Source organism: Neopelma chrysocephalum, unplaced genomic scaffold (genome assembly GCF_003984885.1).
Source record: "Neopelma chrysocephalum unplaced genomic scaffold, ASM398488v2 Primary Assembly neopelma1_86, whole genome shotgun sequence".
Classification (NCBI taxonomy): Eukaryota; Metazoa; Chordata; class Aves; order Passeriformes; family Pipridae; genus Neopelma; species Neopelma chrysocephalum.
The window spans coordinates 3,935,275-3,953,331 of NW_020897748.1; the positions used below are offsets into that span (position 1 = coordinate 3,935,275).

General features: G+C 36.8%; 1 protein-coding gene across 4 annotated transcripts in view; it reads right to left on the reverse strand.

Moving 5' to 3' along the window:
• Positions 1–18,057, reverse strand: part of VPS13B (vacuolar protein sorting 13 homolog B) — a 424,870-nt gene that overhangs the window by 112,681 nt on the left and 294,132 nt on the right. For 3 of the 4 annotated variants that reach the window (XM_027692551.1, XM_027692549.1, XM_027692550.1), the window contains exon 34: positions 4,128–4,830. In XM_027692551.1, coding sequence (XP_027548352.1) covers positions 4,128–4,830 — 703 coding nt within the window. The remainder of the gene's footprint in view (positions 1–4,127; positions 4,831–18,057) is intronic. The other variant, XM_027692552.1, reaches the window with a different exon arrangement.

Below are 18,057 nucleotides of genomic sequence, written 5' to 3' on the forward strand. Positions count from 1 at the left end.
TTTAAAAGCCAGTACGATGCTGCAATCATCTTCGCATTCGAAACTCTGAAGTGGAACGTTTGGTCTTATTTTAAAAACGGTTTCCATTGGAATTTAAAGAACACAAGTGGGAAAACATTTCTGCTAGCGTACTCACAAGTGCTGTGTCAGGAAGTTCAAAAATGAGCACTTACAGTAACCTGAGGAATGCACATTCCCCAGCCTACTTGGCTTTATGGGTGGGGGCTGGACCCCCCCGCATCCATGGCTGCAGATGTACTGGACAATAAATATACTCAGAGGGGAACAGGTGACACTCCAGCAGAACTCCCTCAATGCTATGCTAAGAAGCAGCCTTAAATCCTCTCTCTGCCATGTAGTAAGCACAGGCTGACGGAGAGGCAGTGAATCACACCTCCTGCCAGAGCCAGCCTGCATCGCTCTTCATGCAAAAGCTTGGGCTTTACATTAGATCAGAGGTTACATGTGATCTTAGCTACTGCATCTGCTCTTCATGATCTCCCTGCCATCAAAGGCGTGGGTGTCAAATAAAATAAAATAAAATAAAAATCAAGAATAATTCTGGATGGCCTCATAATGCCTGTTTTTGCAAATGTGTCGTTGGCGGAAGTTGAAGAAATTCCATGCATAACAGATATTTACTGAGAAACTTCTCTCCCTTAAAACAACCAAGCACCACAACCTCCTCTTTGAAAGTAAACAAACAAACAAATAGAAAAAAGATTTTTCAAGAATGCCCAGAGCACAGTGGTCAGGAAATGAGGCAATTTTGTATCTGGATTGCATTACCTGAAACAAAGCAAATAAAGATTTTAAAAAATATTTATAAAAGCAGTTTATGAGATTACATTAAAAACAATTGCACCCACTATTATTTAAGTGGAAATGGTCAAAGCTGTTTGCAAAAACTAACAGTTAGCAGATGCCTTTTTGTTGAATGTAGGATGAACATTGAATAAAAAGGGTTTTTTTACAGTATCTTCCAGTCTATTTACACAAAATCTTACATATAAACTCAAGGAGCAAGTAGGTTTCTTTAAGAGCACTTAGTAAGGAGTTCAAATTTATTCCATTAATTTATTTACTTTGATTTGAAATTCCTGTACCTGGCAGTAGCATAACTGCAATCAAGCTGCCCAATTACAAAACACAAATGAAGCAGTTTAGTACAAGCATAATAAAACTGAGCTAACATTTCAATAACCTAATAAGTATCCTCCTCCTACAAACTGATTTGCCAGTGGACTTGGTTAGAGAGAAAGACTGAGGAAGCCCAGCCATCGGGTCTTCAGCTCCCAGGCAGGCAAATGCTCCCACATACAGACACTGATGGAAGTCTGATGCTACTAACTGTTAATTAACACACTAAGAATACTTAACTTTTAAATAGCCTATTTCCTCTTATTTAATTCTTAAGTTTTTATTTCTTTTACATTTCAGAAATTAAGCTAAAAATAACACAGCTAGTGCTAGTGACAGAGGAGCCAAGTTCTTTGGATAAAGTTTGGTGTTTCGGCCACTGTGCAATATACTCTTGCACAAAAAAAATGATAGCTTAATGTCCAAGATCCTGAATTTTATGCTCTGTTCAAAAATAATAACAAAACCCACTTCCAAATAAAATACATATGGTTTCACAACAGCATAAAAAACTTCATTTCTACACAGTGTTCAAAGCAGTAAACCATCATGAAGCAGTAACCTCAATTCTGTCACCAGCCCAGGAGTAACTATTTAAAATTCATGTTGGTGCAGTTTTAAAGGATAATTTCCCTGTTTTATTCAAAGGTTCATAAAACAGACTGTCATCAAATTACCTGTTAGAAGCATTTCTAAATTCTAGACAATTTTTTTGACTTACAGCTAAACAATGTATTTCTTAAAAGTACACTAATGGGAGGTGAGGGATGAAAAGCACAACTAGATCCAGACTATTACCAGCCTTTCTTTACCCTAAAGTTTTTTCTGGAGCTAATGTCAACCAAAGAATAAGACCTTCCTAATTTCGCAATAGAATTTTGTATTTGCTTCTGCCTTGCAAAAATTTGAGAGTTGTTTCAGAAGTGCAGATTTTTTCTTTTAGAAAAGCTGTAAGAAATTATAGCACAGTATTTCTCAAGACCTGAATCTACTGCTGTTGAACTAACAGTAGTCAAGTCTTCAGAATTTCACAACAAGATTGATACAAACAATTTTTCCAAATGTTTTAAAACATTCATAAAATACTCTTATGCAGTGTATACGGTGTATAGATATCCACAGAATGATTTGAAATGGAAGAGATTTTATTAGCATGTTTAGAATGTAACTTAAATATTTCATATATAGCTTAACTATGTAAGTTTAACCATATTAGTGGAAGTAATGAGAAACTACCCCCATAGGAGTACCAATAAAGTTTTATAACACACAATGTATTTTTTCTTTTGCCCTGGCAAGTCCCAATTTTTAGGTTGTGATGAAAATTTGCAGTGTTATAGGCCTGAATTTCTGAGCTGCTGCTGTGCTGTTGTCTAATCTCCATCATAGAATGGAATGCACACAATGTTTTCATCAGGCAGATGGTTTGGTGGTTGCTTTTTTTGTTTTGTTCTGAAGGGGGAATATGCTCCCTCAGTTCTTATAATCCAGTTAAAATATATCTTTTATGTTCAGCTTATGTCCTCTTCCCCATTCTACATTAGATAATGGAGTTAGTTTCATGTGTACATACACACACAAGAGCAGTCTTCTAGAGAGGCTAACTGGAAATACTGTTTAGCAACATTCACTGTAAATTAGACATAATTTATGTCTCCTTCCCACTTTCAAGTCCTTGATATATATTTCTTCCAGAGAAATAGAGGAATATAGTCCATATCTATTGTATAGAGGGAAAGAAGCTAATCTAGTTCCTTCAAATAAACTTCATATTGCTCTTCATATGGATGATATATCTGTTTCCCCAAATCTTCGTTCGCGAAGCCTAGCCATGATATCTCTTTCACAAAAAACTGTTGGCAAACAATGTCAAGAAAAATTGGTGTGATTGATGAAATCAACTGCAGCAGCGCAGAAAATGCCACAAAGAGCTCCTGATTCTGTATTATATGGTATGCAATATATAGTGTGTGTAGTGTGTATTCACATACAGACATATATAAAACACACGCAGTTCATGGCTATTTTCCCTCAAATACACGTTAGAAATGAAATACTAACATGTTACTACAGCGGTATGACGGCATTAACCCTAAACGATGCAATTACAAGCACAGCAGGTCTTCCTAAACAAGAGGCAATAAAAACTTTATACTACCTATTTTGCTGTGTGAATTAGTGTGTGACTTGAAGTGCGGCCTAATTTTATTAACTTATTGATACATTTAGGATGATATTTTTAGGTACTAGAACTTTGGCACTCACCTCTCAGACTCTTTTGAAAAGCACACTAATGCTTTGGCAGCAAGCACAGAATTCTGCGTAATACAGGAGTAAGGTACTTATTATTGCCCACAAAGGCAACAGGATGAGACTAGAACTTCTGCCTTCACATAATGTCTGAGTTCTGCCTCCACACTATTTTAAATTTGCCTGACATGGAGATGTAAAGCCAAAGGAAAGGGTTAGACCCATGTATGGCTAATCTTTGGTCTTGCAATTGAGCAACCACTGGTCACTGTGATACCGTCTGAAAGATCACTTTAATTTTCTTACAGTTTATGTTCAAAGCACCTGGTGCTTCTATAATGTTTATCTTTACATTTTATCAGTAAGCTAGTATAGGAAAATATTGTGACATTCAGTCATAAAAAATGCTTTTTATGAAATTACCTTGGCTTACAACTCTTACTTCCTTAGAAAACTTTGAGAAGTTAGAGCAATGCAACAATCCCTGTCACAATCTGGTAATGAGAAAGTAATACTAAGGAACAGGAAGAACTGGTTGCTAAAAGGTTAGATTTCAAACATTTTACACACTTAACTTGATTCAGCTGTGAGGTGTAATCCTAAAAATATGTAAATGTAGTGGCTAGTATTTAAAGACATCCTAAAAGTCTCTCAGCTGTTTTCTACCACACTAGTAACTTTGAGACGTGCAACGATTTTCACAGTTATATCCAGGACTGAATGTTAAATGCTCTTACCTGTACACTTGTAGTCTGAGGCAACTCCTTTAAGGCCAGCATCAAAAACTGATATTTCTACTTTTTGCTTTCTGTGGTGGCAGCTCAGGAGCACAGAGGGCTGTGATACAACGAGGTAGAGAAATGGCTGTAGCTCTATGTCTCCGGTTCCCCTGCGACCAGGCTGCCGTACAATAGTTATACCCAGAGCTTGTCGAGCAGATGATCTTGTGGAAGCATGTAGACTTTCCAGTGACAACAGACCCGTTTTTCTCCCAGTAGACAGGGGAGTGTTACTGTTCAAAAGATCATCTGCTGTGACAGATGAGATGCACGGCTGACTGGGCTTCTTGGTATCATGGCTGCTGCCTGAGCCCGTTTCTGGAAGGTTCAAGGAGCTTTTGCTTATCTTCTCACCATCTTTCTGATCTTGCACTGATTTTGAATTTGGTAAGGCAGTGCATGAGTAAGTCATCAAGGAGATTCGACTTGCTGTAACGAAAATGTCAAAGGGAATGAAATTGAGATTCTTCACAATGGAAGACTGGCGGGAAGGACGAGCAATGCGGTGCTGGCTGGTACCACTGTGCTGCTCGATCTGAATGATTCTGATCTTAACGCTGTCACTGCCAATTCCACTGTCCTGTGCCCCACTATAACGGGAAGAAGTCTCAACTGTTCCTCCATCAGCCACATCCATTTTTTTCTGCTCTTGTTTGGAAACCTGCAAAGGAAAGTATTATATTAACTTCTGATATACATATCTCAATTTTTTTCATTTCAGTCAGAGCAAACAATCACTAGACAAACATGATGTCAAAAAAGAGACTTTTAAAAAAAAATCTGTCAAGTTAACTTTAACACAGTAATAACTTGTGAAAACGCAGCAGGTGTCTATTCCAACAAAATGATGACTCACGATAGCTGAAGTGCCAAAAGAATACGTGAAAGAAAAACCAAAAAGCAGGCAGTAATGATTTCTAGACATAAAAACATTTGTTTAATTTAAATGCTTTATTTAAACTCTAAAGAATCTACAAAAAATTTATGGTTTTTACAAAACCATATAGCTGTGAACTAATGTACTGAAAATAAAAAGCCTAGGTAGAATTGTTTTCCAGTTTTGAGCACTGATGCTGAAAAAGTAATTTTTGTAACTAAAATATTTTACTGTGATTAGATGAAATAGAATATGATATTAATCTATTGCATAATCACAAAAAGATTAAATGGAATTATAAGCTGAAATGTATAAATATTATGTTGTAAAAAATATTTTTCTTGAGTGTCATGGAAATACAGCTGCCTTATATAAAACACCAAAGTTACAGGAAACATCAGCACTATCTAAAGACTGGTTCTGAGATGGGGTATGAGCTTGTAGCTTACTAAGGCTACACATGGTATTGTCTGTGATTTTCACAGGGTTTCACACGAGAAGTCATTGCATATAGAAATATTTTAGAAAGAAAACATACACCACTGATAAAAAAAAAAAATGTTCCTTCTATCAAATGAAATGCAAGAGTGAAACAAAAAGTCACAATGCTGTGTCCAGAAGCTGCATAGGCTCAAATCAAAAGACAGAGATATCACAAGACAAAGAAGTACTTCAAGAAAAATCACTTTCAACACTGCTCATGAAACAAGTAGAAATCCTATCAAGAGCTTGAGGACAAGGTGGGGAACATATACCAAAATCCTTGGTAAAAAGAAAATCTGCAGAAATTCAATTTTAATCATCATCATAATGATGCATGACCAATTCCTCAGATTCACAGAGTTTAGAGTCATGCATTCACCCTGTATAGCTTCCACAGCATAACTAACAAGTCCATCTGTGCTGCCCAGAAGCGTTTCTGCCCTGCTCTGTATAGGAGCTAACATAAGAAATGCCCAACTCAGTAGGATTCCAGCCCAGTATGCTGCTTCCTATAGCACCAGGAGGAGACTCTATTGAGATAGACTGTGAACCCTGGTCACTTCCCGCAATCTGTTCCTCTCTTACTTCCCAGGCATCCACAGCTGTTGCATGTAGGATGCCAGTGGTTCATGTCTGTGTGGTTGTTTAAGTAACCGTTTCTGGACTTCTTGTCCATGAATTCATCCTATTCCTTTTTGAATACACTGACAGTGTCTGCCCTCCACAATCTTCAGGGGCAACAAGTTCCGATTTTTTATTTAAATTACTTTAAACCATCTCCTCCTCATGACATTGCATTTTCCTGATCTTTGTAGTACATTAATTGAATAGGTCCATGTTCAGCTTTATTAGTGTTGCTACGACTTTGTAAACTGCGATCACAGCCCCCCTCAGTCTTCTCCTCTCCAGAAAGGGATATCCCAACCTTTTTAGTCTCTCCTCCCAAAGAAGTTGCTCCAGTACCTTTAATCTTTTTAGCTTCCCTTCTCTACTTCTATAACTCCACTACGCACTTTTTGAGTACTCTACAAAGCATTCAAGAAGTGGAATCACTGTGGTTTTATATAGTAATAAAATGACGCCTTCTGTCTTGTTCTCAGTCTCCATCCTGATATCCAGCATTTTTGTTGGGTTCTTTTGGCTAACACTGCACATTGACTCAATGATTTAATTTCTATGTTTCAAGACCTACTTCAATAGTTACTTCTTGTCTTCTCCACCCCCTAGTGAATCTTTGAAAAGGGAGGTATAAACTAGGACAAATTGTACCTTAACTTTCTCTTCAAAGTAGAATAATGAATTACAAGTACTTACATAATTTATCAGCAACTTAACTATAGGAATGAAGGGCAGTGATTTACTGAATTTCTTCAAATTTCCGTGGTCTTTATGCAGCAATATTAATAGAAATGTGGTTATGGGGGAGGTGAAGAAAAGCAGTTAAGGTTCCTTTATACTGGGCTTTATAGAACAAAGGCAGCAATCACCTCTCCTTTTCTTTAAAGGAATGAACATACTAGAAAAAGTATTACAGAGGAAATCCTAAAACAGAACCATTAACTAGCTGAGATTTTCTTTGAAAAGGTTTTTGCCAGCTCTGGTTACAATCTTTTCAGATTCACTCAAGTACATATTTTTCAAATAACCAATAAAATTCTTTGCGGCTGTTTTCTGTGGCAGACTCATATCACTGACTTGTAAATGTGATACCACTTTTAATGCAGCCTCTGTAAAAATAACTAGAGACCATTTTAATGAATCACTACATTATGAGCCAAGAAATCCTCATTCCTCCTGATATTCTAGCAAAGTTAGGCTATTTAGACCTCAGCCTCTCTCCCCGGTTAACTATAAAGTGCTTCACCCGTATCCTGCACTGACAGCACTTTCAAAATTGGTACAGATGGTTTTATTGCTTATATGTACTGAAGGCAAGCAGAAGGCAGAAAGGATGAAGCTGTGAAACAATCTTGCCTATCATTTCATGGAAATGCTGCCTGAAATGAAGCTGAGGACATATGCTGCTAAACCCAGCAATTTTTAATTGCTACACAGACATCAGTTGAGTCTGATAAAAAATGTTTTTAAAAAGCATGATTCTGTAGTGAATGACACTCTTATGGTTACTACATGGTATTCTCTTGCAGCAGAAATTTCTGCAGCTACCTGACATTTAGGTTATGCATGACTTGGCTAGAGGAAATGAAAACAGCGCCATGCACTAAATGATAACCTTCCAGGGAGAAAAGCATTGCATGTGTATGACCAAGTGGAGGGAGAAAACACGGTCCTTCTGATTTCTGAATGGATCTGCTCTTCTCACACCTCAATAGATTTGAATTGAAGCCTAGTTCTTTTCTTCTGCCTCTTTTTATGATTAAGTATTTATCAAATGTGCTGGTCTATGTAAAGCACCTCAAGGAAGGTAAGAAAGTAGCTCTGCCTCCATCCCCAATCAGACTGTAGTTTCTCTGTGCAGACTGCTGCAAGGGTGCTAACTGGTCCCAACTGCTGAGTTTCCTGTTACGCAGCCATTCGACTACAGAAACTTTACTGAGACCCCAAATCAATTCACGCAGGTCACTGAACAGCACTCAAATGGCAATTTCTACTCAGTACGAAGCAGTATGGAATATGAACCAGTGCCCGAAAGGTGAAAGACACCATATCCTATTACAGTTTTCCATGCCACCCGGTTCCACAATGAAACTTTGACTTACGTATGGTCTTACCACATATATTATAAAGGTTGAAACAAGTGAGTAATGATTTGCAAGACAGCTTTATATAACACAACTGGGTACAAAATAAAGGTGCAGAAGTATGACAGGAACTTCTTGCATCATTTTCAGCTCAGTGAGCATCGAGCCTTCCAACCATGTTTCACAGTTAACCTGAAAATACACCTAGTAATAAATTTGGGAAGCATTTAGGTATTCCTCTAACGGGATAAGGAGATGAGAGGGAACGACTATCAGTATAACAACTCTAAAAATGCTCTTTGCGGTATTATGGAGTAAACGGGCCAATACTTTAAACATGTCAAGAACAGCAATATCATCTTGCTGTTAGTAAATGTAATGGTAACATTTATCATTGGGCTGTATTTTATCAATTCTCCTACTCTTTACATAACCCATTTAAAACGAACAATAAAAGTTTTCTTTAATTAGCTACTGGTGTGCATAAACATGATCATGATTAAACCATAAAAACCAACCGTACGTTACTTTGGTCCCCTCTCCCATGTGTTTTAAATTATTTTAGTTGAAAATGTACTTTGAGTCCCTTTTAAAAGTTCGACCTTCTGCTTTCAGAGAATTAAATGCATATTACTATAGTGGAGAAGATAATGTTTCAGACCTCCAGGCATATATTAAACACACTGGCAGCACATTAGACAAAATGCTTTACTTATTAGATACTTCCTATTCTAAACAGTGTCATCAAAGGCTAAAAACAAAATCCATATAAAAGCTGCACAATGCTTCCACACAGAACCTGTGCCAAAATCCCTGTACTTTCCAGCTAATGAGGAAAGGATGTGTACTCTTAACATATGAATGTAAGATTTTCCAAGCATTCACTTTAGGAAACAGGACTATTGATTCCACATGGCTTATGTTAAATGAAACTGTATTGGTAAAATAACCTTTAAGATATTTGGCATGATAACGATAATTAAACAGTATTCAAAGGAATAAAACAAAAGGGAATTTGGTTCCACAATGGCTAATTAAAATAAAATGAAAAAACACAGCATGTCATCTATCAAGATAAATTGTTATTGTTTAAGAACTATTTAAATACTGTTAAAATATACTTTTAGATAAAATCTGAAAGGACTGGAAAAATATTTGTGGCTTAAAAATGGATAGTTTGGTGAAGAAAAAAGTATAGGAGGCTGAAATTTTATGCTGAGATAATAGCTTTAAAGCTTTGAGCATAACCAGATGCTACTTAAATCAGAGGAATTCTACAGTCTCACTGTCAGGATGAGTTGCAATATGGAAAGGTTTTCAATAGCTAGAAAAAACACGTCAAGATGATAGTTTACTTCTTAGATCACTTTAGTGCACTTTCTCATTCTTTCACAGTTATATATCCTATCAATACCACACACCATAGAAAAGGTGTTGAAAGCTACACTAGTAGTTGGGGAACTGTGGTTAATTCTTCCTTTTCATGTGTTGAGATAGGTAACTTGACTAGCTTAACCCCTTGAGTTCAATAGGGCATATGACACATATATCTATTGAGAGATAGGGCATGGAAATGGCATGTCCTGTGGAACACAAACAAATTGGCAAGCAGTCCCATCTGAGGTCACTGCCATCTTAACCAGGTAAGAGGTAAGTCTTGTTTATTTTCCATTTCTGATCAATGTATTTAGATGGTAGAGACACGTCTTCAAAGTTTTTACTGCATAAAGAGCGGGAATAAAATCAAGGTAAACACACAACCTAATACTTTAGATCAATAATTAAGACATTTTCCTGATCAAAGAGAGGTGTTTTACAATTGGCAACATTTCTACATTATATTTCCTAATCTCCCAAGAATTTTCAACAATAAGAAATGTAAGCACGTCCAAATTGCACTATAAACATTTATATCAGTTTTATATTCTTTTTGTGATACTTGACAGTATAATTCCTTAATTAATAGAATAACTGTAAGGAGTCTTTGGAAGTGCAACTGCTCTAGATGAAAAGCATCTACATCTGCATAATTTTTCCAGCTTCTCATATTAATTATGGTTACATAATGACACTATTGAAGTAAAATTTCCAACCATTTCTTAACTCTGATCAAAACCCCTCAGCCAATCATGAGATCATGCTTCACATTACATAAGTTATGGAAAGACTCACAAGTGTGAAACCACAAAATCAAAGTGCCAATCACATCTGCTCCATCACTGTTGCATGTGACCTAGTTTTATTTCTTTTGCTAAAAAGTAGTAATATTTACATGGAAATAAAAATCTTGCCTACTGCACAAACTGAATTACAGAAAAGGAATATGCTCCATTTTTGTTTTCCATTGTGCTTAAACTGGAATGACAAAGAAAACACTGCATAGCTTCTTCCTGGCTTTGTTCTAAGTACTTCATCTATTCCACTGAAGAGTTTCCAACAGTTTAGAAATCCAGTTGATGTATCGTTGTTATAAAGATAACCCTTTTTTTGTTTGTCACATTGCTCTACTGAACACTTCAACTAAAACAATTTTATTGTTTTGCATATGAGTTAAATGACTGATTTTAATTCTGACCATCATCAAAATTATTTTGTAACTTGATACATTAATCTCACATGGAAAATAGAATGAAAGACACATACACAAACATATTTGACTGCTAAATTATGTCTTCCAGTCTAATAAAGTTCCAAATAAAAACTTCAGACCTGCAATTAAATCTAGACAGAGTTACTTCTACTTGTATCAATCCAGCTGCAGAAAGAGTTCTGGATAACATGAATCCAAAGCTATCCTCCAAAAATGGAACTATTAAATCAAGCCAAAATGAGGCACTAAAAATAGCAGAAATGTCTAAAGTAGTTTATTTCATATAAAAATCAAATGTGGGTATTTTTTTCAACTAAGGAATTTTCTTTTTAGGCAGAATTTGTTGCAAAACAAATACAGAAATACTTCTGATGGGAATTCAATGTAGTTTTCACAATACTGCAGGAATTATGTGAAAGATGTGATGGCAAGGAGCAATACAAACTCAAACTCAACTTTTTTGTGCTATGTTTTCCGGCTCTTTAAAAGTAAAGTAAGAGGCTACATTCTGTTCAACACTGATGCAAATATTCATAAATCAAAGCTGTACTAAATGTTCCAATTGTAACATGGGTATATGCAAGTGCTAAATCCTTTCTAATGCCAACAAAATTATTTTTTTCATCTTAATACAAACAATCTGTTTATTTTGCTATCCTATGAAAGGCCAGTATGAAACTTGAGTCCATTTTTTTTCTTTCCAAATAAAGGATTTCAATTTAAAATGACAAGGCTGAAATCTGGCAGAGTATTTTTTTTCCCCAGTATTTTTTCACTAATATTTTTACTAAAAGCATTAACTTTTTTTAATGTAGTTTTTAAAATTTAAATTCAGAATTTTAAGTTATTATTTCTGCTTTTATGGAAAAAACAGTGGATTAAAATACACATGCATATTTACTTTAGACATGGTGAGAGTTTGCTTATTTTTACACATTCTCTTCTGGGTTTTGTTTTGTTTTGTTTTTCTTTTTAAAGCCAAGGAACAGCATTTTTCAGCTTGCATATTTCATTTGGACACTTTCAACAGCAGTAGTTGAAACTCCACCTTGCACAACATTCATATGGCACACATAAGACAACCAGGGGATCAGGCCCAGCCGTCACGGGTTTAGGAAAGGCAGGTCCTGTGTGACCAATTTGATCTCCTTTTATGACAAGGTGACCTGCCTAGTGGATGAGGGGAAGGCTACGGATGTAGTCTACCTGGACTTCAGCAACGTCGTTGATACTCTCTCCCATGGCATTCTCCTTGAAAAGCTGGCAGCCCATTATGATCCGATTAAGGTGCAAATGAGATCACAAGCCGAAGTCAATAACACAGATTTTATTTAATAGTAAACATGATGTAGAGAGATAGAAAGAAATAGAAAAGGATGTATGTGTGTGTGAGAGAGAGAGATTAAGAGAGAGAGAGAGAGAGAGAGAGAGCAATCAAGGAGAAGATGCAGTGGCATCCATTGGTCCTTCTCCATCCTGGGCTTCTCAGTGGTGGTTCTAGAGTCATTATTCTGGGTGTACATTGTGCATTTCTAAAAATTCCAGGCTAACACACAAAATCTTTTGTCATGAGAGGTTTTCACCATGTCAAACCTCTGTGCATGTGTGCACATGCATATGTCCTTTGGAGTAAACCTCATGTGCTTTGCCTTCATATCCACAAAACGGACCCTCCCCCTTAAGGCTTCCTATTTTAGTGTGAATTTACTTTGGTCCTACACCTCTTTTTCGCTTTATTGAAACCTAAGATTTCTGCTTTGAAGAGTCTTAGAAAAAACACAGCCATTTACTCAGTATAAGAATTGCATGTAGATTTGTACTGGCATGAAGATTTTTGCTCCTATGAAGTATCAAGAAGTAATGCACAGTCTTTCAAAAAGATATCTCCCTGCTGGTTTTTGCAAGAAAATCAAATGATGACACAAACCTTCCCAAGGAACGGAAACATGGTATAGCAGTGACTCAGGATACTGGCAAGGGCTTTATTTTGATAGTGTCCTTGAACTAACCAAAAGACCTTTTATTTTCAGGAAAACATCCGACAAGTGGCTATGTGGGAACCCAAGTAGTGGTAAAACTACCAGGAAAATGATGCAAGTATTATTCAGCTATTCCAGCTAAGGGTTTTTATTGGCATTCTCAAAAAGTTACACTTTTGGCACTCTCTCTGACAGTACTGAGTTACAAGATTATGTTTAAAACAGCACGGTGCCAATTTTGTCCCTCAAATCTATGCACACATAGGTCTTAAATGTGCTAACTTTTCCTACACAAATCTTCATGTTATTATATATCTGAAAAAAACCAAACAGACAAATTAACTCGTACAGCTTCCTTTCATGTGTCAAGGTTTCAGGTCTTTAAAATGACTAGAAATGGGAAATGTATGTCACCTTAGTATGAAATATTCACCATCTTACAAAAGTGCTGCAGAACACACATTTTCAGATTTAGGTGAGATTGATTCAGATGCCATTCTTTTACAAAGGTCTAACGAATAAAGAATTCTGATTATAAACTGGAGTTCTTTTCTTTTTTAGTTTCTAACATTAGAAAATTATTAAACTATAAAATAGTTATAGGTAATCCTGCCCAGCATACAACTACTTGTTGATGCCTAAAGATTTTTAGCTTTTTGTAGATTTTATTGTAGCTGTGTAGTTTTCTTTCACTTTGGACAGTTACTTTCTCACAGTCGCATTCTCAAGCTTTGGTTCATCTGTCTTTTAAATGTCTTTTGAAGGTAACAGAGTTTTTAGCAAGGACATTCTGCTGGGACATCCACCTGGACTGGAATAATAAGTTACATGGTAGACAAAACAAGACAGAAGGCCTGGAACCCTTGGAGGACTTCCAGTGGGGCAGTTCTGAGGGTGGTACCAGGGCAAATGGGTTTTTGGGTTGGCTGTCCCCACTAGATACGATAATTAGTTAAAGATATAAAAGTGTAAGAATTCTGTATGTAGGGGTGTGCCTATGTATTGTGTACCTGAAGGCCTTCATTAAAGAGCTGCTCTCTATCTTATCTATACTAATATTGTTTGGAGAGGTTTTTCCCCTTCCATTTTAGGCATCAAGTTATAGGATGTATCATTCTACTAGACAGTCTTGTATGATGTGGCATTACCTGAATCTGAAGACAGACTATAGCTGGCCAGAAAAACTGAAAAATTAGGAAGGCAGTTAATACAATTACCAGCAGTACACTCTGAAAAATTACGCCTCATTGCTTAATAGACAGGATATTACTACAGTACAATTCTGGCCTTAAGAAAATCAATATGAAATTAAGCAGTATATCTATCCCTAATTAACCACTCAGTCCATACAAGTCACACAAGTGTCTGAACAGTGACTAATGCCAACTACTGAATAGCGGCTTTCCCTCAGTGGCAGCACATGTTTTGGTTTCTCATCATTCACTTCCTGTTTTTTTACAAAACAGATTAAAAAATTAATTAACATTGAGACTTCTATTCTGCTTTTTAATTTAGTTGAGAACACAAAATATTATATATTATTATTATACAGAGATAGTATCATTAGCTTTATTTACATCTAAAAATAGGTTAAAATGCATGAAAAAAATTGTTTCTCATGAGGGAACACCAGAGAAAAAAAGTGAGGATCCTTCCACAAAGAAAACAGAGAAGTTCAAAATCAAAATTGCCCACTGTCTATAACTTCAATGAACTCTTTATTGGCCTCAACCATCCTTTCTCCTTTTATTCCTCATCTTTCCCTTTAAGCAAAAAAAATCTTATTTCACTTTAAAATGAAGGAAATTACAGAATCCATGTGTTTATAATTGCTGTCAAGATCCAAGTTTTCTGCACCTAGCAGGTGATGTTCCCTGCAGGGAAGAAAGTGTAACTGGTGCTGTCTAAAGGTAATGTTACCACAGCATCAAACTCTACTGTTTACAAGCATTAGATGACTCAAAGGAGAAGATTAGTCAAGATCAAAGCATGCAGAACCCTCAGTCCTACATCGTGTGACCCAACATTTAAACTTTTGTCTCCTCATCAGACGATTAAGCAAATCATCACTATGACACATTCAATGTCCATACTGTGAGAAAGTCCAAGCACGTGTTCTCTCACACTCCTCAGGGTGAGTTTTAGTCACCGCCTGTCTTCATTGATTTTGTCCTGCCTACATGTCAACAATCAACTATATTTGTTATTTATGGCAAAACTATAATAATTCTTACATAGTTTATGGTTTTCTTTTTTTTTTTTTCAAAAATGAACCAATATGATTTCTTGCACATGTTCTAATTTAAAGAACAGTTTGAATTTTGGACCTTTTTAATGGCAATATTTTTATTATCTCTGTAATGAATACCTCAGATTTTTTTGATTAATACATTAAATGATCAGAAATGGTAAAATTTTAAATTAACTTTACATACCATTTAGTTATTATTTTAATTTGACAAGGAAGTACAATGATATTTTAGGTAATAATAAAAGTAATTCACAAGTTGTCTTCAAAATATTGCTAGGCAGGGTATGCAATACAGAAATTGGACAGAATGTTTATGTCTTTTAGACTATTTCATTAAGGATAGTATGAGACAGAATAAATGCAATTCATTGAGCAAGAAGGTCTGGTTCGGATAATCGAGTACTGTGGGCTAAAGAAAGAAAAAAAAGGTGGACTGAATCCTCACTTGCACTTAACATTCATGTAAAAATTGTTCTATCCCATGAGGGTCCATCTTAAAACACTTAGAAAAATACCAAACCAGGAAAGAAAAAAACCCAAACCTTCAGACATTAAGTAGTATTGATGAGAACACAGAGGAAAAACAACACTGTAGGTTTGCTGTTGTTTTTTTTTTTGCTTTTCTTTCTGTCTTACTGTAAGTATTTTATTTTGCTGTTATAACTTCTTTTTTCCAGAAAATAATCACAATCCTTATGAGGTGTTTTCCCATTAGCTATGTTCCAGCATGGGAGTCTTTAAATCCTATTGATAATGAAGCTTCACAGTATTCCAGGGAAATACTTGTATTTTTCCTTTAATTAACAATACAAAATATCTTTTTGTGCTGAAGAAATATTCTTTGGAGTGTCCATGTAAGGAAGATTTGGAAGCATGCCTCTAATTTACAAACATATTTGCAGACTGTTGTTTTGTGTAATTTTCTCCCCAGTTATATTTTATGTGAAATCTTGGTATGCATGAACATCTTACCACCTTAATTTAACTGGTCACAGAAGACATTAATGAAAATATCAGAGAAATGGGTCCTGAATCATGAAGTGTTTAAATAGCTATGGGATACAAATTTCTATTTTTTTCCCACATAGTTTGTGGGACAAAAACCAGAAGGACAAACCAGTTTCTTCCTAGCAAAAGGGAAATACACTTTGAATCCACAGTTCAAATCTGGTTTTACCACACTAAGAATTCTTTACCTTATAAGTTTAATATCTATCTTATTTCATCTTATTGAACAGACACTTCATTGTAAAATAAAAATTTTCTTAACTTTGTATCTCAGAGACCATAAACCCTTTTTTTTCCACTTTAATTTTGTATTTGCAGAATCTAAGCATGAAGATTTCCTCAAAGAGCCATTTTTTTGCGAGAATCAGTTTGAAACATTCTTTTTTTCCTAGTAATTCTAGGACAGAAAGTGAAGGTCACATATTTACAGCAAAACAGATTTTCCTTTGTTTCCTAGTTCTTAATATTCCCTTTTCACGTTCTAAGGACATTACCCAGATTGACATGAAATGCCATTCCTCCTTACCAAAGCTTCATGAGCTTTTAGGTTATGGAAGTTACTGTCTTTTACAAATTCATGTGGAATGTACAAGGCACAGTTTGGATTTAAAGTACACAGAAGTGGCCTCACTATGCAAGAATGAATGCAAAAGACATTTCCTAATGCTGGTGACACAAATTAGAACTGCTTTGGAGATCTAGTTGTGGTGTGTGCTTAGAAACTACAACTTTCTGCAATCCTTTTCAACTGCAAAAACACTCCTCTGGATGTATTCCGTTATTTCCAAAGCCATAAAACAAATGCAATGAGAATAATCAAGCCTAATCTTAAACTAATCTTGTCAAGGGGTTGTCCTTGAGAACCTCTGTCAAAGTGCTTCAAACCTAAATAATCCAAATTTTGTTACTTTCCCTTTAACTTATTTCTTTGTTTCTGTTCCCCAAATCTTTGTTCACGAAGCCTAGCCATGAGTGAGTTGTTTCTGTTATCTGAAACTTTACATTTTGTAATCTAACTAGAAGGTTCATAATATCTTGAAGTGGGTTTCTGCGGCTAGGTTGGTAGCTACAGGGGTGGCTTCTGTTAGAAGCTGCCAGAACCTTGCCCTGTCTGGTGGAGTCAATGCCAGCTGGCTCCAGAACGGGCTTCCTGCCACTGGCCAAGGCCAAGCCAATTAGGAGTAATAGTAACGCCACTGTGATAACATATTTAAGAACAGAGGGTTGTTGCGTAGGAAGAACTCCAGTCAGGGAAAAGTGGAGTGAGAACATGGGAACAACAAAGTAGACACCAAGGTCAGTGCAGAAGGAGGAGGAGGAGGTGCTCCAGGCACTGGAGCTGTGGCCCCTGCAGCCTGTGGTGAAGACCATGGTGGAGCAGCCGTGCCCCTGCAGCCCATGGAGGACCATCAAGGTGCAGAGACCCACCTGCAGCCCATGGAGAAGCCCATGCTGGAGAGGTGGATATCTGAAGGAGGCTGTGGCACCGTGGGAGGTCCAAGATGGAGCAGGGTCCTGCCAGAGACCTGCAGCCCATGGAGAGAGAAGCCCACACTGGAGCAGGTTTTTCCTGGGTAGGACTTGTGGTCCCTGTGGGGGACCCACGCCGGTACAGCTCATTCATGAAGGACTGCACCCCATGGAGGAGTGACCCACAGGACAGCAGTTTGGGAAGAACTGTTGCCTGTGGGATGGACTCACACTGGAGAGGTCCATCCAGGACTGTCTCCCGTGGGAGAGACCCCACAGGAGCACGGGAAGGACTCCTCTTCCTGAGCAGCACAGAAACAACAACTGCCTGTAACCACCATTCCCTGTCCCCCTGAACTGCTGGAAGGAAGGAGGGGTGGGGGGAAGGTGTTTCTAAGATTATTTTACTTCCCACTCTTTTGCTCTGATCCTGTTAGTAATAAATTTAAGTAATATCCCCACTCTCAGTCTGTTTTGCCTGTGATGGTGATCAGTAAGTGACCTCTCCCATCTCTTATCTCTACTCAC